Raw genomic sequence first — 27,294 nt, 5'->3', positions numbered from 1 at the left:
TTTTTCAATTTTGTTGTTCTGTATGGGACGACGACAATAAAGATTATCATATCGTAAGCCGCTTGAGTCCCCGACTGGGGAGAAAGACGGGATATAAATAAATATTATAATTGGGGCTTTTTTTCGGAGCTCAGCTCCAGCACCATTCTAAGAGAACATGGGAGAAGTTCATGATGAGCTCCGGCACCTATTTTTTCTAGAAAAACAGCACTGATTATAATAATAATTTAAATACCACCTCAGTGAAGCATGATTGGTATACTGGTTTGCTGTTCTTATTTCATTTCCCTGTGTTGCTTTTATTTTTCTTTCCCCCTCTCGCTTGCCTGCTTCACTGGGGCCTACACATTTCTGTACGCAACAAAAAAATCAATTAATGTTGAAGGGAGGGGGCCCTACCGTGGATAGGGCTCCCTCGTCCTCTTCCAGCCTGGAGGGTGCTGTGCTGGCGCTGAGCTCCTCGGTGGAGCAGTCGCTTCTTTCCGCGCTGCTGAGGCTGGTGCTGAGGGAGCTCCTTTCCAGGTGGGAGCTCTGGGAGAGATCGTGGAGTTCCTGAGGCAGGAACGTCACAAGGTCCTCATCTGAAACTCGCTCTACGAAGTTGGAGGGGACCAGGCCTCTCCGCCCATCCATCAGCTCCCCTGGAAGTGAAGGTCAAGAGGTGACAGGGTAGAAATGATGCTTAATTTTGCTGTGTGTGCTTCGATGCGTTGTTATATATATGCATGCCATCATTATATTTTTCACACACTGTAAATCTCTTGATGCTGTGTCTCCAGCACTGTGTCCCCGTCCCCCATATAATAGTTATTGGAGTTTTAAAATCATAAGAAAAAATGTACAGAAGGGAAAAAGAGAAAGAAATAAGAGAGGGAGAGAAGGTACCAGAAAAAGGACAGGAAAATGTATTGTGCAGCAGCAGCACAGACATGGAACGTGAGCACAGCAAAATATTGTTGAGGTTTAACAAATACTTCTGCATATTTGAAAAAAGAAAACACCGCAGTAATTAGCAATATGCCGAACAGCATGGTTTTAACTATGGAAATGAGGATGCTGCTGGTGGTAATGATGTGATAATCTTCTGTTCTTTGGGTTGGCACTGCTTGCTCCCCAGAATTCTTGGACTCCCCACCAATAATTATTTCAATAAGCAAGAATGTTACAAATAATCTTCATAAGATGGTGATGTCGTACCTTCAAAGAAGCCATCTTCGTCCATTTCTCCGTAGACGTAAATGTACTCACCGGCCGTCAGCGGGAGTTCTGCTTCGGGGTTCTCGTTGGGGCCGGCAAATGGATTGTAGCTGAAATGGGAACAAGAGGAATTGTTTTTACATGGAAAAGTAAAGAGTGACACTAAGCAGCTGACAGTGCTGTCTTGGAAGTCAGCAAGGCAGTGGATGTACAGGCAGCCAGCACAAGCTCTGAAATCTCATTGCTGTACACTGGTGATAGTCTAACCCTACCAACAGTCTAGCCACAGCATTTTGTAGCAGCTGGAGTTTCCAGACCAGGCCCCAAAGGCAGCCCCACACAGTGCTAGTTACTGGGAGCCACAAGTGGGAAGAGTTGCTGTCGTGCTCATACCACTGTGGGAGCATGATGGGCCATTGGCTTCACCCAGCAGGCTCTTCTTATGTTCCCACTAAATGCATCTGGTTGGCCACTGTGAGGGCTTTTCTTATGTCATACACCACAAGTGTCCCAGACATCCCGTGTTTTTTTTCACGAGAGGACAGCGGCCATTTTGGGCACTGTGATCTCATGCAATTTCACGCCATGATGCTCCCCCCAAAACACACTTCTCCCTAAGCCACAATCTCGTGTGGCACTGCAAAGCATGTGTTTTTGGGCTCCATGCCCCAACAAAGTGCTTATTTCGGGGGGGGGGGAATCACAGCATGAAACTGCATGAGATCACAGTGACCAAAATGGTCGCTGCCCTCTTGCAAAAGATGGCTTCATAGTTTTTGCCTTTGTTGTGTTGGAAGGTATGTTGTTTTCTTATGAGGCAAAAGCCACACAGCTGTTTGGAATAGCTCCACCCTGCCTTAAGTTGTGGCAGACCTCGGTGACCTTAAGAATGTGAGAGAAGCGAATTCAGATCCCAAGCCTCCTCATTCCCACCAACATGGAGACCCTACCTGTAACGAGCTAAGAAGACTCGGAGCTTCACTGGACCTTGGTTCTCTGGTTCTGGGATTAGTGAGATCGTGTCGATATCCAGCTCTTCCATTTCACTGGCTGTGTCCACCTAACAAAAACGACAGAAGAGAGTGAAATAAGGACACCTCTGCTGTGGGAAGGACAGAGCAAAGGAGCTAGTCCATCTGAACCCAGTCACCAATTTTGGTCTCCGTTTGAAGCCCTGTTATGGGTGCCACATAATACCCATTTCCACATTTGAAAGAACTCGAACTTCTAGTATGGCAGGACCTACACCTTGGAACTCCCTGCCTGTTGACACCAGGCAGCCTTCACTGTACTCTTTTGGGTGCCTGCTTAAAAAAAAAGAAAAGAAGAAGAAGCCTAGCCCAGGACTAACCTCAGGGGTAGGGCAGGATTTGGGGCTGTTCTGCATGGACTCGGATCTTGAGGAGCTGGACTGGGACTCCAGTTTCCTGACCATTTTCTTCGAGGCAAGCGGAGGGGTATTTGCACCTGGACTTCTGACCACAGCGGGCACCACAGGCTCAGCAAGGCGGGAGATTCCTTCCAGCCCTCCATCTTGAGCTTTCTGGCTGCACCGGGGAGAGATGGTGGCAGTTTCTGGATCTGAAACCGAACAGTGTATACATTATGCTAGGCAGAGACGCCAAGCAAAGTGGTGGGTGCAGGGACAATGGAACACTCTGGAACTGGGGAGCTTGAATGACAGCTAAGAGAGCCGCAATGCTGCACTTCAAAGCCCACCTCAGGCAACAGGTTTGACCCAGATTTACCCCCAGTCCTGTTTTAATTACTGTGTTGTTCTAATTGGATTGTTATATTGCATGTTCCGTACTGCTTTCTCTGCCACCACCAAAGAAGAGGAGGAGGAGGAGGAGGAGTTTGGATTTGATATCCCACTTTATCACTACCCGAAGGAGTCTCAAAGCGGCTAACAATCTCCTTTCCCTTCCTCCCCCACAACAAACACTCTGTGAGGTGAGTGAGGCTGAGAGACTTCAGAGAAGTGTGACTAGCCCTGCATGTGGAGGAGCGGAGACGTGAACCCAGTTCCCCAGATTACGAGACTACCGCTCTTAACCACTACACCACACTGGCTCTCATACTCTAAAGAAGCAAATCATACTCTACAGTTACTGAATCTGGGAACACCGTGGCATCTGGATTATTCTAATGGCACAAATGAAAGCAAAGAGAGGGCTTCCTCCTTCTCCATAGTCACCTTTCTCCTTGAGTCCCTCCAGGAGCTGCAGAGAAGTCTGGCAAGTGGTGAAGGTGACCTCGGACGTCACCTGGGAGGAGGGCGGAAGACTGATTTTCTCAGTTTGGAGACGAAACTGCTTGAGCTCTTGAGAGAGGAAATTAAACTGCTCTGTGTGGCTATGGCACTGTTCCTCCAGCTCTCTCACGCGGGCCTGGGGTGGGGGAAAGTTAAGGAAGATGGATAACTTGGCTGTGATTCCTGCATTGGACAAATGACCTAATGGGCACCTTCCAACTCTACAACTCTATGATCCTTTGATTCTAGAAGAATGTCAGAAGGAATTTGATGGATCAGTCCATGGTGACTCCAATGGAATCTGGTAGACTGCCGCTCAAGCTGGATGCTCCACTGAGACATCGCTACCCCGCCCCCACAGCAAAACAAGGCTGTTGAGTGAGAGCAGCCATTTAGGCATGATGTCTGCCCTCCAGCACCTGACCGCCCCCCAACCTCAGCATCTCCAGCCTGTGGCAGCTGCTTCGACCTGCCTAAGGGTAGGGATGGCTCTGTTAGGACTAGTGCAGCACAACCAAACAAGCCACCAGAGGGGAAATCAGACTGGTGTCATCACGTGCCCAGATCACTGCACACATAACAAAATCCACAGCACACTTCTAACTATTAGCCAGCACAGCAAATGTATGACACTGCTATCCCTTTGTGCCACAAAGATCAAGAGCAAGCAAGACATTCCCAGTAAGAGGTGCCAAGGCCAAGGGAAGACTGCATCAGCGAGCAATGTAGGGCACTTCAGTAAGTGAGCCAATTTGCATGTCATCATAACTGCAGGGGGGGGGAGCTCCAAAACCACCAGCCAATTTCCCTAGAAGGCAAAATTCCTTCTCTCTCCGCAACACCCACATTTATTGCTGTGTCACCAAGGGCTCGTGTGTATATTCAGCAGTGGTTCTTGCATTGCAGGGGGTTGGACTAGATGACTCTACTGTTCTATAACTATATAACTATATAACTGTTCTATAATTGTTTAACTGGAGAAACAGCCTTTTGGGGCCTGAAAGCTTGCTCTTGTTTTGCAGGATGAGCACAGCTGCTCATTTGGAATGGAGAGACCAATAAACCCTGAATTCCTTTCTGTTCTTCTCTGGCTGTCTCCCCACCCCAGTCCAAAATTGGTTGAAATCTGGTATTTCTCCATTCCAAACTCCCTCTGGGAAGCAGTCCAGGTTTGGTTGGGAAGGTCATTTTCCTAAACACAGTGAGATCAGCAATACCTGCATGCAATCCAAGGAATTCTGTCAGGAAAGAAGAAGGAAATGAGCAGAGGAAAAGTGATTAACTGCACCCAGGCATCATCCTGAAACAATAATCCTGATGCGGAATCTAGATTTCAGAGAAATGGCTAGGAAACAAGTGTGAGAGTGAACGTAAGGGTCCTGCAGCTGGATCAGGCCAAAGGCCCATCTAGGCCAGCATCCTGTTAAGAACTTCATAAGAACCATAGCTGTCAACGTTTCCCTTTTTTTAAGGGAACTTCCCTTATTCCGAATAGGATTCCTCGCAAGAAAAGGGAAAAGTTGACAGCTATGATAAGAACTTGCTGCATCAGACCACAGGGGCCCCATCTAGTCCAGCATCCTGTTCTCACAGTGACTGACCAGGCGCCTGTGGGAAACCTGCAAACAGGACCCAAGCACAAGAGCCCTCTCCCCTCCTGTGGTTTCCAGCAACTGGTATTCAGGAGCATTGCTACCTCCAGCCGGAGAGGAAGAGCAGAGCCCTCATGGCTAGTAGACATCAATAGCCTTCCCTTCCTCCATAAATTTGTCTGATCCTCTTTTTTTTTTTTTATAAAATTTTTATTGGGTTTTCACATTTTATATAGACAAAGACAAAAACACGAAAAACATAAAAACAAACAAACAAAAAAAATAAAACAACAAACATATATAGTTTCAAAAAAAAAAAACTTATTTTCTAACCCTGGTCATTGACTTCCCCCCACCCCCTCCCTTGCATCCCTATTCCCAAATTTGTATCCGCAAATTGGCATTTCCTTATCCATCTTAATATTAGTCCTTTATATATATAAGAAAAGCAAAATTAAATTTATTCTAAGTTGGACCTCAGTTCCCTTCCAACGATTTCCCATTTTGTCCTAAATAATAATCTTGTTAGCTAAATCCCATAGTCTTAAGTGTTGTTGAAACTAGATTCTTCCCTCCCACCCTTCCCCGGTTTGTGTCCCTTCCAAAAACATGTCCAAAATAGCAATTATTAGCCCGGATTCCTCACGTCCGAGGCTCTCAAATCTCTTTCAGTCCCTCTCCGCCGGCCTAGTTGGCAATCCTTTGTGTCGGTCTTCACGTCTCGAAAGAGTTCTTTCACAGTCAGTCCAAAATCTCTTCCCATATTTGCAAGCAACTGCTGAGGAATTTCCACAAGGCATGAATTTTGAACATAATCAAAGTCAGAGTCTATGTGGAGGCCCCAATTATATTTCTTTATTTTAAATTCCTTGATTTCATAAATTCCCAGGGCCTCCACTTTCATCTTCTGGATCTTTCGTAGATTTGTAGTAGGTTCAGTCCAATAGTCTCCTTGTTTATATTCCACAGATGTCAGCTTCTGGACAATATTTTCCCATTTCAGTTCTTCTCTTTCTTGTTTTGTCTTCTCCTCTTCTTTGGTTATCATTTCCGGCTCAGCTGTGGATTCTTTCTCAGCCAGGTTCTCATTACATTGAACAGAACTACTTGTTTCAGAATTCAAGGTCATCAATTGTTCACTCATAGCCGTAGTCTGTTCCTGTAAGATTCCAACCAAATAAAACATCCTTTCGATTTCTCCCAGTATCTTTCCATCCACAGCCATTGTAATTCCACAGATTTCCCCCTAGAGGGAATCTGGTTACTTAGTGTTCTTTTCTCCAACAGTCCTCTGTCTTATTATTGATTCTTTGTTTCCAACAATTTTAGTTCAATTGTAACTCCTTTTAATCCAGAGGGGTCTTAAGTAGCAATTTTTCTACTATTAACAGTCCGTTTGACAGCTTTGACAGCTGTCAAACTCTGCTCTTCTTATACAAGCTCCAAAGTAGGACACTCCCGGGCCCGGGAGGGGGGGTTGTTTACAACAGAAATATACCCCTTCCAACACTCCTCTCTCCTGCTCAAACAAATTCCTTTTCCAAATCTTGGAAGTTACTGTCTTTTTAAACTCACCCTTTACAGGGTAGGCACTCCAGCTTAGTTCTTTTATCGTTGCTCTGGATCGTCTGCAAGGGGGGGGTGCGGACTTCCTTTTAACACATCCCCCGATCGTCTCAAATTCAATAGGTGAAATTCTTAGAATCCAAATTCAATTAACTCACGGGTTCTTTTTCTCAGCCGAATTTCAAGGAAGGAAGTCAGCGCTCTCCGGTCATGGCTCGCGGCTTCGCTCAGCAGAGGTAGCGATGGACTCTCGGTGCCACGCCACCCCCCGTATCCCCTCTGCAGCCTTTAAAAAGGCTCTTTGCGAATCAGGGGGGGCGCTTAAGGCACCCACCGAGTCTTCAGTCCGCAGGCTTCCGTGCCTGCGGTTTTAAGGGTCCCCGTGTCGCCGGCACGGCAAAGACCCGTCCCCCGCTGAGCCGATTCCCTCCGGAGCTCGGAGGGAATCCGCCATTCCCAGATCGCGCCAACCCCGGAAGTCCCTACATAAATTTGTCTGATCCTCTTTTAAAGCCATCCAAGTTGGTAGGCATCACTGCCTCCAGTAGGGGGGAGTTCCATAAGACCATCGGAAGAGCCTGCCGGATGAAGCCCATGGGCGATCAAGTCCAACATCCTGCTCTCACAGTGGCCAACCAGATTCCTCTTTGAGGAAGCCCTCAAGCAGGGCCTGCGGGCAAGAGCCTTCTCCCCTCCTGAGATTTCCAGTAGCTGGTATCAGTGGCGTAGCGTGGGTTCTCAGCACCCGGGGCAAGGCAAGTAATTTGCGCCCCCTAACCCATGGATTTTAGCACTCAAGTCTCTTCCGCCCGCCCCCCAGATGTTGCGCCCGGTGTGGCAGCCCCCCCTGCAACCCCCACGCTACGCCACTGCTCCCACCACAAGTCTTCAGGACAGCCTTCCGAAGGCTGGCAGCGGGAGGAGGTCTCTCCCGCCTTGGAGAGGTTCCCGCTTCCTCGAGGGGGGCCAGCCAAATGCGCCCCCCAAATGTTGCGTCCGGTGCGGCCGGCACCCCTGGCACCCCCCACGCTACGCCACTGGCTGGTATTCAGAAGCATTGCCACCTTCACCCATGGAGTCATAGCAGAGCCATCATGACTAGCAGCCATTGAGAAGTTTCTCCTCCTCCATGAATCTGTCTGGTCCTCTTTTAAAGCCATCCAAGTTGGTGGCCATCACTGCGTCCTTCATTGTATGCCCACCGTTCTACCATTATGAGATGGGGGGGGGACTTTTTCCTCCACTTTCTCCATAACATGCATGTCCTCACATTGCCCAACCAGATGCCCCAATAGGAAGCCCGAAAGCAGGACCCAAGTTCAACAGAAACTTTCCCTTACTGGTGTTTCCCAGGAACTGCTTTTCCAAGGCAACTCTACAATTCCTTCCATCCCTACAATTCTATGGTTCTATGAAATCCTGCAACACATCAGCTCTGCTGAAAAATCCATTTAATAAACAAAACCACACAATTGACTGTTTTCCCGGCTGCTGACACCTAGTCCATTTCAAGCCCACAGGTTTCCCCCTGAAGAATCCTGGGAACCGTGGCTTATCATCCCACAAAGTTTCAATTCCCAGCAGCCTTAGCAAACTACAGTTCTCAGGGTTCTTTTAGAGGGCAAGACGTGCGCTTGAAACGCATGCCTTCCCTCTGTCTTCCTTGATTTTCTCCCCGCTTTACCTCCAAGAGCTGGACTGCTCCTTCGTGCTCCTTCCTTGCTTCAGCCTGGGCCTGAAGACAAGAGGAGAAGAAAAAAGAGGTTAAGGGGTCACCAATCCTATTTCTTGAGGTCTTGGGTGCCTAACACACCTGTCAGCCAACATGACCACCACCAGGGAATTATGGAAGTAGAAGACCATAGTTTAGCCACCCCTGCTTTAATCAGGAGGTTACTAGCACATGAAAGAGCTCTCTCAAGGGTGCACTAACCAAGAAGAGAAGGGTGCAAGCGGTCTCCCTGGTGGATCTCTCACCTGCTGCAGTTGCCTGACTTCCTCCTGTTTCTTCTGCAAGGCCTGCAGGGCCCTCTCATGCTCCTGTTCCAGCTGCTGCCTTCGTTCCGCAACATCTCTCATGTGCTGGGGAAACCAGAAGTGCATGAGCGCAGGGCTGAGTGATGATGACCCTTCCAAGCACCTCAGGGTTTTCCTTCCAGGCTATGGGGACCCTCTTCTCAAGAAGGGGGGTATAGCAGCTTCTGACAACTGAGAGGCAGCCCATGCCATCCAGACAAAAGAAAAACATCTTTTGGCCCATGGAGGGAAAAGAGTATCTTTTTTAAAAAAAAAATATGTGGTTTCACTTACAGTACAGTTTCTGTTTGCTTAGAAGGTCTGCATGGGATTAAGACAGGGAGTAAGAGACCTCCAGCTGTGCAGACTTCCCTGTACGTTTATCTCTATGCTGACTTCTATTTCTTTGATGTCTGGACTGATACATTTTAGGTTGCATCCTGTTTACAACTTCCTGCCCCTTCTCTCACATTTCTCTCTGGGATTTGAGGTCCCCTTGGATGTATCCCCTGAGAACGAAGGGGCAAACCTGGTTCCTTTGTTTCTCCAACTAATTTGTTAGTCAATATAAAACAATATTTAAAAAAAACTATTTGAATACAGATGATAAAAACAGCACAGCGCTATTAAAAAAACACACACCAGTCAGTTCCCAAGGGGCTGTTGGAATAAAACGGTCTTCACCTCGCAGAAAAAGGACAGCAAGGAGGGAAGGTCCTCTCTCATGTTCCTACTAAGTATGCCTCTGAAGGTGGTGGGATTGAGAGAAGGGCCTCCTCTGCAGATCGCAGAGCCCAGACAGGTTTGTAAGTGATAATGTGGTCCTTCAAATAGCCTGGGCCTAAGCTGTATAGGGCTTTACTCAGACTGAACAGAAAAGGGCATTCCACTTCCCTGCTACAAATCCCTGAAACAGAAGCCACTTCCCCATTCCTGATTCCAGCTCCCTTTTTGCAACACCGGAGCACAGCCAGCCAGAATAAGGAGCTGGCGTCTACCTACACACACATCCTACCAATTTTTGAACTGGGAACCAGGAGCCCGTTTCCCAAATCTGCCTCCTCTGTTATCCCAGCTTCCTAACAAGGATGCTCAGGGCAGAGAGCTGCTCAAAGAGATGCCTCTTTCCCATCACAACCCTGGATCTGACCAACCTTCAACGCCTGCCCGAGACTCTCCAGCCTGTTCTGGAGCTCCTGGGTTTTCTGGAGAGCAGAATCCCGTTCCTCGGTCACCACAGCCACCTGCAACCTCAAGTCAGCATTTTCAGATTCAACCTGCCCAGGGAGAGAAGGAAGGTTGCTCAGCAGCAAAGCACATGCATCCTGGATTGCATGAGGTGGGACTAGATGGTGCTTGATGTCCCTTCTAACTCTACAGTTCTATTGCCCCATTATTCTGGTATCCCAACTTCAAGCCCCTGCTTGAAGCCCCTGCCTGAAAATTATTTTCTTCTGTCTGCCCTGAACTTACTGTGGATCAATTTCCATTTCAGTTGCACTGAAAGTTCCCAGTTTGGGGTTGGGGGCAGTTGCTGCCCCCAAGCTCGCTTGCACTTCCTCAATGGTTATCAGGCATTGGTGGGAGGAGAGATCACTACTTACCTTTTCTGTCCACTCCAATTGCCCATGAAGCAGAGTGTTCTCCTCACACAGCCGGACATTATTGCTTTGCACCTCCTGCAGTTGGATTTCCTGCACAGGGACAAAAAAAGCAGATTTTTTCCGGGGAATAAAAGAAGATTTGCCTCCTTTGGGAAGGATCTGTAGGAACAGGTAGAGGTAACCAAGGGACAGGAGCAGGCAGAACACAATCCATTTTTTAATTGCAGGAATAGGAAATGTGTGGCCCTCTGTGTGTTGTTGTACTACAACTCCCTTCATCCATAACTCTCCATATGCTACTGGACTACAATTCCCACCATCCATAACACTTTGCATGCTGTTGGCTGATCTGCCTCTCAAAATTTGGCCTCAGAGGTTAGCATGGGGGCGGAGATGCACCTCTGACAGTGCTTCTGGGTGCGGGATGCTACTCACGAGCTCTGCACATCTCTTGTGCTTCTTCCTCACTTCATGTTCAAGGTTTTCACATTGTTTCCGCTTTCTTCTGAGCTCAGACTCCTACCGGAAAAAGGGGGGAGGAAAGGAGATGAGGTGCGGAAACCGGCCAGGCCAGATTCACCACCACCACCCCACGCATTCCATGCCAGGGCACAGTGGCGTAGCGTGGGTTGTCAGCACCCGGGGCAAGGCAAGTAATTTGCGCCCCCTAACCCATGGATTTGTGCCCCCTAACCCTAACCCCCAGATGTTGCGCCCGGTGCGGCCGGCACCCCCTGCACCCCCCACGCTACGCCACTGCCAGGGAATCATAGTTCCATGCAGATTTGAAACCCTGAAAGATGTTGCCCATTGACTGTTCCCCGTTCCCAGAAACTCCCCCCAACTGACTTTTACCATTCTTGTGGCAGTAGTGGGATTCTTATACTTTGCCAACTGCTTAGAAGCTAGATTCAAAGTAACAGCAAGGGGAACCCACCAATTGCTGGATCTGTCGTTTGGTCTCGGGAGAAGTTGCGACCCCCTTCTTCACAGGGAGGGTTTCATACCCATCATGCACTTGTGCCAGAGGATGGGCTCTGGGGCCCCTCTGCAAAGGAGAGAAATCTCAGCCAGACTCAACGAGGAAGTGGGGCCACTGGCAACCATCCATTCTGCAGCCAAAGGGCTCCCCTTAACAGATAAAGCTCTACTTGGCGAAGAACCTGGTGGTGGTTGTTATTTAATGTATTCATAGTCTACCTTTCTACCAAGTGGGGTTCAAGGCAGCTTCCAACATTTAAAAGCATCATTATAAAATGTGAAGCAATAAAAACAAACTTGCTAAAAGCAAAGGCATCAAAACACATCCAGAACCAGAAATTAAAATCCAGTTTGCCCTGACAGCAGCCCAGGAGCCAGTCACAATCTCTCAGCCTAACCTACCTCGCAGGGTTGTCATAGGGATAAAATGGAGCTGGGAGAACAATGCACGCCACCTTGAGCTCCTTGGAGGAAAAGTGGGATATAAAGGTAATGAATACATAAAGGTGCTCCCCTGGAGTACCATCTTATAGGTAGTCTGTGTGGACACTGAGAGCAGGATCCTGGAACAGATTGGTTGTACAAGAGAAGAGGATCCTGTTCCAGGATCCTGCTCTCAATGTCCACACCCCTCTGAGGTTAGGTTGGGTGGGTATCAGGGACATCTTTGAAAGTGGTACCTAACCCCCCCCCCAAAAAAAAGGCATGCTCAGTCTAGACCAATTGAACTAATGGACATGACTAACTCAGGTTCATTTATTTCTGGATTGTATACACTCTCAGGTGTATATACATACATTGCATTGGTATTCTATATGATGAGTGATATAGAAATTCTTGCAGATAAATAAATAAATGAAGGGGTCTACCCTGAGTAGAGCATTGACAGCTATAACTCCATGCAAACTTTCCCAGCTGGCTGAATAAGTCTCTGTCATGGGTTTAAAACTCATCTTCTGTTTTTCTAACTGTGCTTTAAAGCTGTTTTTATTATCTTCTGCACATTGCCCTGGGTCATGTGTGGAAGGTGAATTTATTTATTTATTTTATTGCATTTCTGCCCCACCCTTTTCTCCAAGGAGCGCCAGGCGGCTAGCATGGTTTTCTTCCTCCTCTTTTGATCCCCACAACAACCCTGCGTTGTTTGTGTGTGTGTGTGAGAGAGAGAGAGACAGACAGAGAGAGAGAGACAGAGAGAGACTGGACCCAAGACCACCTAGTGAGCCTCATGGCTGAGTGGGGATTTAAACCCTGGTCTCCCATGTCCTACTCTGACATACAACAACAGCAGCAGCAGCAGCAACAACAACGGAGCACTTTTCTCTTTCAGGGATAAAGCTAAGTCTCTCTTATGCACTGCCATAGTGTGGTGGCTAAGGAATTGAGCTATGTGCTTATGTTATGTATTCATAAAAAGGCTCTTAGAGCAGCTTACAAATGCCAATGGTTGTTACAATCTAAAAGACACAATACAAAAAGAAAAGGGATTCAGAGGGAAGGGAAAAACACTTTGTTAAGGCAAGTCTGTCCAGATATGTAGAATCTTGATGTGTATTTTAATCTCTTTCTAGGGTTCTGTTGAATTTTATTATCTTTCAAATAATAGCATTGTAGCATTGGACATAACTGCTAACACACACACACACACACACAATGCAAGAATCACACCTAAATAATCCCTGACAGATGGCTATCCAAATGTTTTCACCTACTTATATTTATTGATCAGTTTAGTATTTGTTGCAAACCACATGGAGGGTTGGTTACAATCAAGATGTATATAAATTCTGCTAAATAAATAAAATAAATGGGTAATGCCAGGACTGAACCCGCAGACCCTTCTGCATGAAAAAAAAAAAATGGGGTTGCCCTGCCGCTTCTCTAAAACTCTGATCTGGGCTAGGAGGAGCAGCAAAGGCCCCGATTCTGCCAGGGACCTGATGGAGAAGCAAGTAAAAGGCGAGCAAAGCCCTTGGTAGCTGCAGGGGAGAGGGTAACCCAGAGGCAAAATTGGAGTTGCAGTGCGTTTCCTTGTTGTTGCTGTTGTTGTTTTGCTGCTGTTGTTATGCCCTACCTTTCCCCCCAGACTGCGCCCTCAATACAAAACACAGTTAAAAATATCAATAAAAACATCATAACGCTATTAAAAGTTTATTCCACCCACCCCACGCCTGGAAACCTCCGCTCTCTGACTCCCGCCTCCTCCCGGTGGCTGCGGGAAGCACTCTGCAAACGCTCAGAGGACTCCATGATGACGTCCCACGACACTGAAGGAGCCGGCTGCGCAGGGAGCCGGCCCGCAAGGCCAGGAGGGCCGGCTGCAGCCACCCTCCTCCCTCCGGGGTCCTTTTCCAGCCCCATCTCCCCTCCCTGCTCGACCAAGAGGGCGCTGCGGCCTGGCCGGCCGGACAGCGCCGGGCTCCTACCTGCTGCTCCCAATTTCAGCACCACGGAGAGCTCCGCACTGGCTCGGCCTCGGCTGGGCGGGTTGGTCGGCTGGGCTGAACCACTTCGCCGCCAAGGGAGGGGGAGGAGGAGCAGCTCTCGGGAGGCTGCAAGCGGGAGGGTGGGCATCCGCGTTTCCTCCCACCCCTCCGCCGGCAGTGGGACATCCCGGCCCTGCGGGTCCGGGCTGGGGTTGGAAAGGGCCGCCCGAGGGCATCAGAGGAGCTAGTAGGCGAGGTTGGCAGCCCTTTCCCCACCCCACAACGAAACCTCCCTCCCTTGTTAGCATTCGCACGTTCTTCAAGCGGCTTCACGGGTCTCAGAGTTCCCAGGCATACCGAGCGACCACGATAGCATTTTTAGACTCTACCTTAGGGCAAAGCAATGATGAAATCTAACTGTTCTTCATGGTTTCGTGTGTAAATTGCCTTGAGGCGGTGGTTTAATAAATTAATTGTAATAAGAATGATAAATTCCTGCTCTTGTTGTAATAATGATCACCACGTTTAGATTTATGCAAGACAGAGACCTGATGAGGGTACCTTTTGTTTTAATACTGGGCAGCCTTCAACTCGGTTTTACTCAGAGTACACCTGCTGAAATTAATGGGCCTAACTTTGTCATGTTCATTAATTTCAGTACATCTGCTCTGAGTAAAACTTAGTCGAAAGCACCCGCTGGATCTAGCAGTTCAGGGCAGAAGCCACAACTACATAAAAACTCAGAGAGGTTCAGCTGGCACCTTCATTATACAGTATACCTTTAGGCCCCAGGCAAAAACGTTCCTCTTTAACCAGGCTTTGGGCTGACTGACATCCAACGCCCTTTTAAAATGTGTTGGGGATGGGGGGATTATTGTGTTGTTTTTGTTTTGTTTTTATTATGTATTATATGTTTTTACATTGTGATTTTATCTTGTGAACTACCTGAGACCTGTGGGTATAGGGCGGTATACAAATTCAATTAATTAATCATCCAATGTTCATTGCATGCTTGATGTACATGCTTGATTATGTCCCCCTGCAAGAAACCTGGCCAAATGTCTTATTTACAAAGCAAACCAGAAAGGACGTGCACTTGCATCTAATGTGATAATAACGAGCGGGACTTAACAATAAGCACAGAAGTTTGAAGTGCAAGTCTATAAGCAGTTTACCTTCCTCACTGCCTCCACTGCAGAGGACAGCACATTTCGCTGCCGCGAGACCCTTGAAGGAGAAAAGCCATTTGAGCAGGCCGGCAGGGCTGGTGCAGGGGACCCCATGCCCATGACTGATGCCAAGGAAGCGTCCCCTGACCCCTGGCTGTGAGAGCCCAGGGATGCCTTGAAATTCTTCAGGGCAATCTGCCTCTGTAGACGCAGCACCTCCTTCTGCGACTCTCGGAGCAGGTGGCAGAAATCCAGGAGGGGGAGGCAAGGAGAAGCTTCCTAGGAAGACACAAACCATCACCATCACCTATAGGGTTGGCTTCTAGATTTGAAGAAATCTCAGCTGGTTTATCAGTTTCTCAATGAACATGGGAATATAATAAGAGATTGCTGCATCAGGCCAATGGCCCATCTAGTCTGGCTTTCTGTTCTCACAGTGACCAGCCAGATGCCCATTGTGGGAAACCAGCAACCAGGATCCAAACACAAGAGCAACTCTCCCCTCCTGTGGTTTCCAGCAACTGGTAATCGGTGGAGGCAGAGCATCGATATTGGAGCTAATAGCCATAAAAACTCTCTCCTCCATGAATGTGTCTAATCCTCTTTCAAAAGTGTCTAGGTCATTGGCTATCCCTGCCTCCAGTGGGAGGGAGTTCCATAGTTTAACCACAGACTGCATGAAGAAGTACTTTATTAGTCCTGAATCTTCCCACGTCCAACTTCATTGGGTGCCCACGAGTTCTAGTGTTACGAGGGAGGAAGAAAAACCTTCCTCAATCCACTTTCTCCATGGTATGCATAATTTTAAAAAGCTTCTACGTCACCTCTTACTCGCCTTTTCTATAAACTAAAAAGTCCCAAATGCTGCAACTTTTCTTCATAGGGGAGTCACTCCATCCCCTTGGTCATTCTGGTGGCCCTTTTCTCATTCGGGTGGCCCTTTTCCAATATCCTTTTCGAGGTGAGGCGACCAGAACTCCACACAGTACGATAAGCATCCCTCTCCAAATTAAAGGACTGTAAAGGCAGCGCTTGCTGCCTGCTGTTCGGTACTTTGTATAAAAATCATTTCAAACAGAATTAACCCTTTTTAAAGGAATTAAGTCAAGTTTGGGGAAAGGGTAGGGTATCTTTTTTTGTATGCAGAAAGCCCAATCCTGACAGCATCTCTCTACAAAGGGCTGCCAAGTCCCCTGGTCTGAAACCGCAGAGAGCTGCTTTCTGAACCATTTTTGGCCCAACTTTCCGGGGGCCTCCACGCACCAGGCTGCTTTCCGCACACACTTAACGCACCCCTCTGCAAACCCAAGATATCTCTGCATGGAACCTTCACCTTTCCCGACGTGATTTTGGCCTGCAGGTCTTGGCATTCCTGCTGCAGGGCGTTAATCTGCTTGTCCTTTGCCAGCAGCACACTGGCTTGCTCGCGCAGGTCCATAGCCCGCTGGCGGGCCAGTGCTTTCTTGCAGAGTCCCGCACAGGAGCCCTTCACCGCAACCGGGGTGTTGACCTGCAGCAGAAAGAGAACAAGGCAGTGGCGCAGACTACCTGGGAAGGTGGCCGGTTCTCCTTTGTTTGAGGCTTTTAAGCAGGGTTTGGAATCTGTTGGGGATTCTTTAGCTGCAAAGAAGGGGGTTGGGCTAGATGACCTCTGGGGTGCCTTCCCACTCTGCCATGCTATGATTCTAGATACGGGCACAAGAGGCTGCCTTTTACTAAACCAAATCTCTGGTCCACCTGCCTCAATGTTTTCTACACCAGTGGTGGGGGATGTCTGCCACAAGGCACCTTCTTCTCGCACTTACTACTTTGAGGTTGGCTTCCTGGAGCTTTCGGGCCCTTTCCTCCAGGCGCTTGGCGATGACGGCCAGCTCAGCATTTTTCCTCTTCAGGTGCCTCACTTTCTCCTGAGTCTCTGGGAAGCAGCTCTTGTGCTGAGAGAGGGGAAGTGGGAAGGGGGTGGGAAGGAAGGAAGGAAGGAAGGAAGGAAGGAAGGAAGGAAGGAAGGAAGGAAGGAAGAGGTTTGAGTCCTCTGCAGTAATTGCTGGGCTGGCCCTGCCACGAGGCAGAGGTTGCAGACCCTTAGCCTGTGTAGCTCATTGACCCTGGCTGGCAGCGACTCTCCAGGGTTTCAGACATTCCCAGCCCCTGCAAAGCAGATGTTCTACCACTGGGCTAAGATTCCAGTCCTCATGGTTCAAGGAAGCTGCCTTAAACTGAGTCGGGTGACAGGTCTGACCCAGTACAGTGGTACCTCGGGTTAAGAACTTAATTCGTTCTGGTGGTCTGTTCTTAACCTGAAACTGTTCTTAACCTGAGACACCACTTTAGCTAATGGGGCCTCCCACTGCCACTGCGCTGCCACCACACAATTTCTGTTCTCATCCTGAAGCAAAGTTCTTAACCCAAGATACTATTTCTGGGTTAGTGGAGTCTGTAACCTGAAGTGTCTGTAACCCGAGGTACCACTGTATTGTCTACACTGACAGGCAGCAGCTCCCAGCTGAGTGAGCCTAAGGAGCATAGATGGTGTTTCCTTCTGGCCCTGCTCACCATGGACCTAAGCCCATCCCACAGTCATCTGGTGACCCCTGACAGATTACATGTGACCCCCAACTGGAAGAAAGCTTGCTATAAAGTGGGGTGAAAGTATTTTAAGTCAGAAAATGAGGAAGATCTGGACTGTGGGATTCCAGCCAGCCAGGAGGAAGTTCTCCTAAACATGCCTGGTGGCTTCCAGATGTTTAGGACAAGAGATCCCATCATCCTCAGCATCACATGGTCATGCTGGCTTGGGCTGATAGGAGCTGTAGTCCATCAACCTCTGGAAGGCACTCGGTTGGGGAAGACTGGTGTTGCCTGATCTCGTTGGAAGGTTTCCTGCTCCCAAGCTCTTCCTCACCAGCAGGCTGTTCTCCTTCTTCAGGGCGGCACAGCGGGACTGCAGCTCCTCCAGCGCTGTAAGGAGGACTTGGTTCTGACGCAGGAGGCAGCGGTAACTCACACCATACTGGAAAGTGAGAGAGAGAGTGTGTGGCAGACATGTTTTAGAAAGATCTCTTGACTGTACTTTTGCTTCAGTCTTTTAGCCACACCCCCTCTTTTAGCCACAACCACATCTTTAGCCACACCCCAATTCATTTGGCCACACCCCTTTCTCTAACCACACCCCTTTTCTTCAGCCACACCCCTCTTCCTTTGGCCACACCCATTTCACACTGAGACAGGGAACCTTTTTTACCCTGGACTTTGACACCTGACAATGATATACATATTTTAGGACCTGCCTTATTCTTGTGACTCTAATACGTCTTAAAATGTTTTTAGTGTTGACTTTTAGAATTGCTGAGACCTTTTGCTGAAGGGCATTTAATAAATCAAAGGAACAACACCCAGTAACTGTCCTGTTGTCAAACGTCAGATTGATGCAGAATTTATTTTTCCAGTTTTCCAGTTTATTGTTCATTTAACAAAATGTATTTACTGTTTCCTTGAACAAATGACCTCTAAACAGTTTGCCCCCCAAAATTCTGTCTTTATTTATTTTTTCTTGTTACAAAATTGTATGTGCATAAATAATAAAACAGCTGTTGCCTGTCTAAACTTGAGGTTCCACCCAGATCTTGTTAGCACGGCAGGTTTATTAAACAGGCTACTGAATGATCTTCAATTCAAGCACCTAACAGCTGGTAATCCAAGGGAAGAGAAGCAGATCAGAATCTGGGCAGTGGCTGAGAGAACAGCACAGAATTAATCCACCCTGCTGGAATGCAAGACAGACATATATGAATTCCAGTATGGCACCTGGCTCCAAGCTAATGCGTTCCAGATGTGTTGGACTACAACTCCCATCATCCTTGCCTTGCACCAAGTCAGATCATCAATCCACCTAATCCAGTTTTGTCTACACTGACTAGCAGTGGCTCTCCAGAGTTACAGGCAGTAGACATTCCCAGTCCTACGTGAAGATGTCATTGAGGTTTGAACCTGGGACCTTCTGCATGCAAAGAAGATCTTCTGCCATTGAGTGACAGGTATTTCCCCACAATGACCGGGGCTGATGGGAATTGGAGTCCAGAACCTCTGGAGGATCATGGTGGGGAGGCTGCTGTAAGATTCTGCTTACTGTTGTAATCCGGTGGCAAACTGAAAAGAAATAAGAAAACCCCATACAGAGAAGAGTGAAAGGAGTTATGAGAGCCATCTTCAAACATCTGAGGGGCCATCACAGAGAAGATAGAGCAAGCTTGCTTTCTGCTGCTCCCAAGTGGAGGACCCAAACTAATGGATTCCAATTGCAAACAGGAAATTCATATGTGGTGGGAATGTAGAGACATTTTTTAAAAATTGGGAAATGATATATAATGAATTGAAGAAAATGTTTAAAATGACATTTGTAAAAAAAACAAACCAGAAGCATTTTTGTTAGGGATTGTAGGACAAGACCTGCCAAGGAAAACAAAGAATTTATGTATGCAACAACAGTGGCAAGAGTCTTGATAGCACAAGGATGGAAGAATGAGGAAACCCCGACAAAAGAACAGTGGCAAGAGTAATTGATGAACTATGCAGAACTGGCTAAATTGACATACAAACAGCGAGATGAGGACAACCGTGACTTTAAAGAAGAATGGGAACTTTTCACACATTACATAAAAAGACAACAAAATGAATTGGACTCCTTGGCAGATTTTGAATAAACATACACAAATTTATTGATTGATAACATGGGAGACAGATAATGTAAGGATTTGTATAATTTTATAACATGCAGAAAATAATATGTGCTGATAAATCAGAGAGAGGAGCTGAGGGAAGTCTCTGGGGGAGGGGAGGGTGGGTTTGAGCGGGTGGGGGGAAAGGGGGGATTGAATATGATATGTTTTGATATGTTGTTATGTTGAAATTGCTAATAAAACTGTTTAAAAAAACAAAACACAATTGCAAACAGGAGATCATGACTAAACATTGGGAATACGTTTCTGATGGTAAGAGCAGTTCCACCGGGGAGCAAACTCCCTCGCTAGGTGTTGGACTCTCCTTCATTGGAATTTTTTAAGCAGACGTTGGATGGTCATCAGGCAGGGATCCTTGGGCTTCAATTCCTGCGTTGCAGGGGGTTGGACTAGTTGACCATTGGGGATCCCTTCCAATTCTAAGATTCTATTACCTTTACAGTGGCACCTTGGGTTAAGTACTTAATTTGTTCCAGAGGTCCGTTCTTAACCTGAAACTGTTCTTAACCTGAAGCACCACTTTAGCTAATGGGGCCTCCTGCTGCCGCTGCGCCGCCAGAGCACGATTTCTGTTCTTATTCTGAAGCAAAGTTCTTAACCTGAAGCAATATTTCTGGGTTAGCGGAGTGTGTAACCTGAAATGTATTTAACCTGAAGCGTATGTAACCCAAGGTACCACTGTATTAAACAAAAAACCAAAAACCCAGCAGCTGCCTCGAATGATGGAAAATAATGTGCCACTCCAGGAAAGGCTGCGCTAACAGCTTCTGCCATTTGCAACTTCTCTCCTGCACTTAACTGCCTCTTTGAATTCTTTTTAAACTGGTGAGAGACCATCTTCCTGTGAAATGACCGAGTGCTTTCAAAAGCATCTCCGGCGCTCAAGGTCGAACCTCACCGAACGAAAACTAATTGGCGCAGGCTCCTGTGACAGGACGGACCATTTGATTCCGGGAAGCGGTGACACCAGAAGGCATCTCGAGGATAATGACTCGAAGTGACAGGCGCAGACTACAAATCTGGCGCAAACGTTTAACGAGGAGGGCAAGGTAACCTTTGAAAGTGGAGCAGGGCCTCCGTGGAAACGCAGCGGGTCTATCTGGGTTGCGCAAGGCAGAGAGCTCAAGCGGCTCATCCTTGCCCTCAGATCCTCAACTACGAAGGGAGAAACTGAGGGAGAAGGGGAAAGTTTGAGTTAGTTCACATTTAAGGGTGGGCCTACCTAATTCACAGATATGTCGAGTGAGAAACATCCTTTCTTCAAAATGTGCACTTATCTGCATTTTGCAAGGCAGCTCTCCAGCTAAGAAATGTGTCCCAAAATGCACTTATTTTATGCACGCTGGGGCAAGAGGGAGAGTTGTTTTCTCCTCACAGAGCTACAATTCCCAGCAACCTTTCAAAACTCAAGTTCCTGAGATTCTTTGGAGGAAAGTAACGTGTTCTCCATGTATGGTGTGGATATAATCTTTTTCCAAGCCACGTAAGCCCATGATTCCCAAAGTGGGGCGGGGGGGGGTTACCTAGGGGGCTAAACCTGGGATCTTCTGCATACAAGCCAGATGCTCTACACGTTGAGCCATGTGCCCCCTTCCTCTAAAACCAATGTAAGATGCTAGTTCTCAAAGTCCTGCGGAAATGACTGAAATAAATAGGAGCTCCTTGTGCAAAATCAGAGCATTGATCCAGCTAGTTCAGGATTGCCTACACTGGCTGCCAGCACCTCTCTCCGAGGTTTTACGTAAGGGACATTCCCAGTCCTAATTGGAGACGCTGGGGCTTGAACCTGGGACCTTCTGTATGCAAAGCGGGTGCTGTACCCACTGAGCTAGAGTCCCTTCCTACTCCTATGGCAATGCTAGACAGGATTCCCCCCCCCCCATATTCCTGGCTGATAGAGAACAGGTGTTTGAGTGTTGCAAATCTGAAAAACAACAACTCATTTTAGTTTCCTTTATCCCATATGGCCCAGGTAGATCAGATCAAGGGGATGCATCTAACCCAACATCCAGCTTCCCAAGGCAGGCAGATGCCTCTGGGTAGACCACAAGCAATGCCTTCTTCTGCTGCTATTCCTCCACAATTACTACCCTGCTTCCCCAAAAGTAAGACATCCCCTGAAAATAAGACCTACTTCCAGTTTTGCCTTTCACTGTAATATAAGACATCCCCCGAAAATAAGACCTCCCCGATAATAAGGCCACCCCTGAACATAAGGCCTCCCTGGAATATGTGTACCGTATTCTTCTTCATGGAAAAATAAGACATCCCCTGAAAATAAGACCTAGCGCATCTTTGGGAGCAAAAATTAATATGGCACTGTCTTATTTTCGGGGAAACAGGGTATTCTGACTCACAGCAGTTGGCAGGCCTCTCCTCCACTAAACCGCCTAATCTCGTTTCATATATTGCCACATCTTGTAGCAAGGAGTTCCACGTTGCTCAAACCCCACAAATGGTCATATCAGCACGGCAGCTGTCATAATAGCAGTCGGGATACCATCTGCAGAGTGGCTAGGTATCAGGGGTGAGGAACATCTGTGGCCCTCCAGATGTTGCTGGACTATAATTCCCAACATCTGTGAAAATTGGGACATACTGCCTTCATGGAAAGTGTTATGTCCAAAACAACAGGAGAAGGGCAGCAGGATTGGAGACGGCTGGTAGATAAACACACATCAATAACTTATTTATTTATTTATTTGGTAAAAATTTATATGCCACTGGATTGTAAAAGAGAAACAAACAAATTAAAGGATAAAATTATCAATAGAAAATATAACAGCAATAATCTAAAACTTTCAGAAAGTTAAAATGACAACCGACAGATCAGAACTACACCAGCTTTCTAAATATCTGGGTAGGAGGCATCTCTAAACAAGATTTTTTTTATCAGGCACCAAAAAATAGTACAGTGAAGATATCTGTTTGCTATCAATAGTCAGGGAGTTCCAAAGTGTAGGTGCTGCCACACTAAAAGTTGTGTCTTTGGTGTCTCCATTTGCATCATACAGCACCTTGAGATGATTGAGTAGAAGGCAATTAATAAATTAGTGATAATATTATCTCCTTGATATAACCAAAGGCACAGGCAAAACAGCTTTGACTCGGGTCTCCTTGATTGAGCATCGTCAGACATATAAGTAGGCTCAGTAGCCACAACCAGAAAGGCAGTTCTGAGAATTTTAATGCTCAAGGGAGACACACAAACGCAATTCCTTGTTCCCACCATTTCCCTAGAAAATGAGGTCAAATCACCTCTCCTCCCTTCTTTCCCTCAGATTTGCAACACCCAGAAGCACTGAAATGTACACTGCTTTAAGGCTTACCTTCTCTGCAAGCATATCTTAAGAGAAGCTCCAACACACACACACACACACACACACACACACACACACAGACACCCCCCTCCTGGCTCCCATTATCAACCCAGCCTGTATTATATAAGCTGAAGAAATGCAGAAATCTGAAACAGTGGCAGACACCCCGCCCCCCATTCCCTTAAAAAACCCTGAAAATCTTCAGCTTTACGCCAGAAACTTCACAGTACTGAAAGTGGGATCCTATAGAGCTTAACCACCCTAATACCATCACACCACGATGAGTAGAATTAATCATGAATACACAATAAAAAAGGACGACCAGTATGGCTCACAGGAGAAGGCAGCTTCCCATTTAAAGTCTTTTCTCCAGAAGCAGGACGAGTGGACTCTTACTTAGTTCTCAGCTCACTGGCAGAGCAGCTGCTTTGCATACAGAAGACCTCAGCTTCCATCCCCAGCGACTCCAGGTAAGGCTGGGGGTGTCCCCTGCCTGAAATTCTGGAGAGCTGCTGCCAGTCAGTGTAGACAATGCTGAGCTAGATGAGCCAAGCATCTGGCACCTTCCTATGTCATACCCTCCAACATTTATCTGATGAAAATAGGGATGTCCCATTCCATAGTGATGATTTTACTGTTTATACCCTACACATCTTACAGGGTTGCCCAACCACTCTGGGCAGTTTCCAACATATATAAAAAAGGTAAAGGGACCCCCGATCATTAGGTCCAGTCATGACCGACTCTGGGGTTGTGGCACTCATCTCACTTTATTGGCTGAGGCAGCTGGCGTACAGCTTCTGGGTCATGTGGCCAGCATGACTAAGCCGCTTCTGGCGAACCAGAGCAGCACATGGAAATGCCATTTACCTTCCCACTGGAGTGGTACCTATTTATCTACTTGCACTTTGACATGCTTTCGAACTGCTAGGTTGGCAGGAGCAGGGACCGAGCAAGGGGAGCTCACCCTGTCATGGGGATTTGAACCACTGACCTTCTGATCGGCAAGTCCTAGGCTCTGTGGTTTAACCCACAGTGCCTAAAGACATAATAAAACATTAAACACACACAAAAAAACCTTCCCTATACAGGGCTGTTTTCACATGTCTTCTAAAGTTTGTATAGTTACTTATCTCCTTTGCTCAGGAGGTCTCATAACTCCATATCCTCCAACATTTCTCCAATGAAAATAGGGACATCCTAAGGAAAAGTGGGACATTTTGGGATCAAATCAGAAACCGGGATGGTTTCTCTAAATCAGGGACGTCCCTGGAAAATAGGGACACGGAGTGTCTGCTACTACTTCTATTACTTTTACTATTTATACCCTGCCCATCTGACTAGATTGCCCCAGCCACTCTGGGCAGCTTCCAACATATATAAATGCATAATAAAACATTAAGCATTTAAAAACTGCCTTCAGGTGGTTCAGATGTCTCCATACCCTCCAACATTTCTCTGATGAAAATAAGGAGGTCCAGTGGAAAAGTGGGACATTCTGGGATCAAATCAGAAACTGGGATGGCTTCTGTAAATCTGGGACTGTCCCTGGAAAATAGGGACACTTGGAAGGTCTGCTATGTGCCTTCGTCCAGTTTGGCCCCATTCGAGCAACCCCTGGGATATGGAAGAGTGAAAGAACTTCCTCCAAAATGAGACTTGGCAGCAGTCCAGAGAGGGGGTGGCTGACCCCTGCTCCTAAGACCAGAGGTCCTCAAAACCTGTGGCAAGGTTACCCCCTCCCTGGACCTTCTAGAAGACCAGTTTTTCAGCAGTAAAAATATTCATTTTCCCCTGGATTTGTATTGGGGTGTGTGTGAAGACTTTAACATAATAAGAATCAGACATCTGGGGAGGTGGGGTGCTCTTCCCATACAGCTGATAGGCTTCCTTGCAAGATCACCCCATTCTAAGGTGAGGGAGAAGCATCTTCTGTTCTGGAAAGAGCAGCGCAGGCCCTGCCTCCTTCGCTGTGACGCAGGGATGCAGTGGGAAGGAACCAGCCCAATTTCTCCCCCAAAAACAGGACCCGGTGGAGCGGAGATTTTGCCAGCCGGCAGGGTGAAAGAACAGGCTGTCATCTCTTTGCCTCTCCAGGGTGGAGAATGGAAGCTTAGCTGTATAGCGTTGCAGAACTGCAACAGCCGCAGGAGGAGCTTGGCCTGAGAGAGGAAGATTCTTGCTTCTGTCCGAACTCCCCATTGCAAAGGGGCGAAGTCATCAGTGAATGATGAAAAGGGCACTAAGAAGAAGAGCCAAGGGCCCATCGAATCCAGCATCCTGTTCTCACAGCAGTGAACCAGACACATCTTCTGGGAAACTAGCAAGCAGGATTCCAGCACAAGAGCATTCTCCCCTCCTGTGTCTTCCAGCAACTGGTATTCAGAAGCATCACTGCCTCCGACTGTGAAGGCAGAGAAGAGCCACTGTGGCTAGTAGCCACAGTCACCCTTTCCTCATTTTGGACAGCTTGGAAACCATTGTGATTCCTGCTTTGCAGGGGGTTGGACTAGATGGCCACTTGGGTCCCTTCCAACTCTATAATGCTATGAATCAAATTCATGACGGAAGCTGCTGATGGCTATTAGCCACGACGGCTGTGTACTCCCTCCACTGTCAGAAGCAGCAGCAGCAACAACTTCTTAAATTTATACACCACCTTTTCTTTCAAGGATCTCAAGGTTTTGCCCATGGCTCTTCCCCTCCTCCTTTTACCCTCACAACAACCCTGTGAGGTGGGTTAGGCTGAGAGATGCTGACTAGCCCAGGCAAGGGTCATCCAGTGAGCTTCCTGGCTGAATAGCATATTCAATCCTTGCCTCTCCCAGGATTTCAAAGTGGGGAGGGGTTGCTGCTGCCCTCAGTTTCCTGCTTGGGGGGGTCTGGGGGCAGAAGCCTCTGGTTGGCTGCTGTGCCAGACTAGATGAGCCTCTTTGGGGCCTGATCCAGACACCATGATCTTAATTTATTTCAAAGAAGAGCCCAACCTTCAGGTGGATCCCTTAATTTATTCTTAAGCTGTAGCTCAGTGTTAGAGCGCCTGCTCTGCATGCAGAATGTCTCCGATGCAAACCTTGGCTCCTGGTCTTTTTTTAAAAAATGGGGGGAGTTCAGGAAAGACCCTTCTCTGCCCTAGAGACCCCCAGAGTGTTGCTGCCCCTCATAAACAACTCGGGGGTCTCTCAAATCTGAAAGGGTAGGACAACGGTTTTGACTGGGGGAGGGCAAGGCCCCCATCCCTCCCTAACAATCTAGCAGGATCGTGGCAACCACAAAGAAAAACTTCAGGCAACAACCAAAAGGAAGTGTTGTATAATGGTTATGGGTATGTGGAACATCAGACATTGCCTTATAGTCAGCCCATCTAGTTCAGTATTGTCGACACTGATTGGCAGTGGCTCTCTAGGGTTGCAAACAGGGGGCCTATCTAGAAATACAACAGATTGAAAGTGGGGCCTACTGCGTGTCTAGCAGATGCTCTGCCACTGAGCTGTGGCCCATCCTCAGCCAGGTCCATCTAGCTCAGCACTGCCAACACTGACTGGCAGCAACTCTCCAGGGTTTCAGCCAGGGGATATTTCCAGCCTTATCTGGAGAGACCACTGGGGATTGAACCTGGGACCTTCTGCATGCGAGGCATATGATCTGCCACTGAGCTACGCATCCAGAGCTGCAAAGGGACCCTGTTTGGCACCTCAACTTGACCAGCTGGCCTTAAACCAGCCACTGTCCTCGGAGGACTCTGTGCCCCAAGTTCCATTAGCAGATAGTAAGATAACTTCAGAAGGTGGCAGACTCTCCTTCACTGGAGGTTTCCTAGCAGAGGTTGGACAAGGATTCTTTAGCTGTGATTCTGGCTTTGCAAGGGGTTGGGATCCCACCCAACTCTACAATTCTATGACTCTTAAGATCATCAGCTGCCTTCTATCAAAGACAGGTGCTGCAGCGGTTATTGAGATAATGGAGGACAAACATGCGAGAGGTAAACTTGCAAAGAGGTCCATAGAAGCTGCCAGCCTCATCCCCCCTCCAAAAAAAAATACTAGTCCATAAGGTCATTTATAGAAACATGAATCATTTCAACACCAACAGCTGGGGGGGGGGGGGCAGGAACATTATAGCCTTATGCACAAACCCTGGCTATTTGCTTGCCCCAAACCAGTTATTACTAGGCTCATATGGGTGGTTATTCACAAACCTCTTTGGACACTTAGCAGGTCTGGGATAGTCACCATGGTGTCACCCAGAAGCTGTGAGCCCCTCCTACCATCACCTCTGACCATTGGTCCTGCTGGCTGGGGCTGACGAGTGCTTGGAGTCCAACGATACCTAGCTATGGCCAGCTCCCAGATAAAAAGAGCCCAGGTGAAAGGTCTGTCCGGTGCAGCGCTCTGTTCTCACAGTAGCCACAAAGATGCCTATTCTGGAAAGCC

General features: G+C 47.6%; 1 protein-coding gene across 1 annotated transcript in view; it reads right to left on the bottom strand.

Annotated features, from left to right (window-relative positions):
- The window catches only part of TSPOAP1 (TSPO associated protein 1), a gene marked incomplete at its 5' end in the record, with an annotated part of 55,201 nt that overhangs the window by 26,822 nt on the left and 1,085 nt on the right, over positions 1–27,294 (bottom strand). Inside the window, 16 exons of the mRNA XM_082200177.1 lie at positions 400–641; positions 1,198–1,307; positions 2,148–2,257; positions 2,549–2,778; positions 3,395–3,587; positions 4,669–4,689; positions 8,294–8,344; positions 8,587–8,691; positions 9,780–9,902; positions 10,230–10,319; positions 10,665–10,748; positions 11,167–11,277; positions 14,812–15,084; positions 16,139–16,315; positions 16,611–16,739; positions 17,708–17,815. Coding sequence (XP_082056303.1) covers positions 400–641; positions 1,198–1,307; positions 2,148–2,257; positions 2,549–2,778; positions 3,395–3,587; positions 4,669–4,689; positions 8,294–8,344; positions 8,587–8,691; positions 9,780–9,902; positions 10,230–10,319; positions 10,665–10,748; positions 11,167–11,277; positions 14,812–15,084; positions 16,139–16,315; positions 16,611–16,739; positions 17,708–17,815 — 2,157 coding nt within the window. The remainder of the gene's footprint in view (positions 1–399; positions 642–1,197; positions 1,308–2,147; positions 2,258–2,548; positions 2,779–3,394; positions 3,588–4,668; positions 4,690–8,293; positions 8,345–8,586; positions 8,692–9,779; positions 9,903–10,229; positions 10,320–10,664; positions 10,749–11,166; positions 11,278–14,811; positions 15,085–16,138; positions 16,316–16,610; positions 16,740–17,707; positions 17,816–27,294) is intronic.

This window comes from Podarcis vaucheri (assembly GCF_965113315.1).
Source record: "Podarcis vaucheri genome assembly, chromosome: 15".
NCBI lineage: Eukaryota > Metazoa > Chordata > Lepidosauria > Squamata > Lacertidae > Podarcis > Podarcis vaucheri.
Note: the sequence above shows the minus strand (reverse complement) of the source record. Positions and strands in the feature narration are given on the sequence as shown.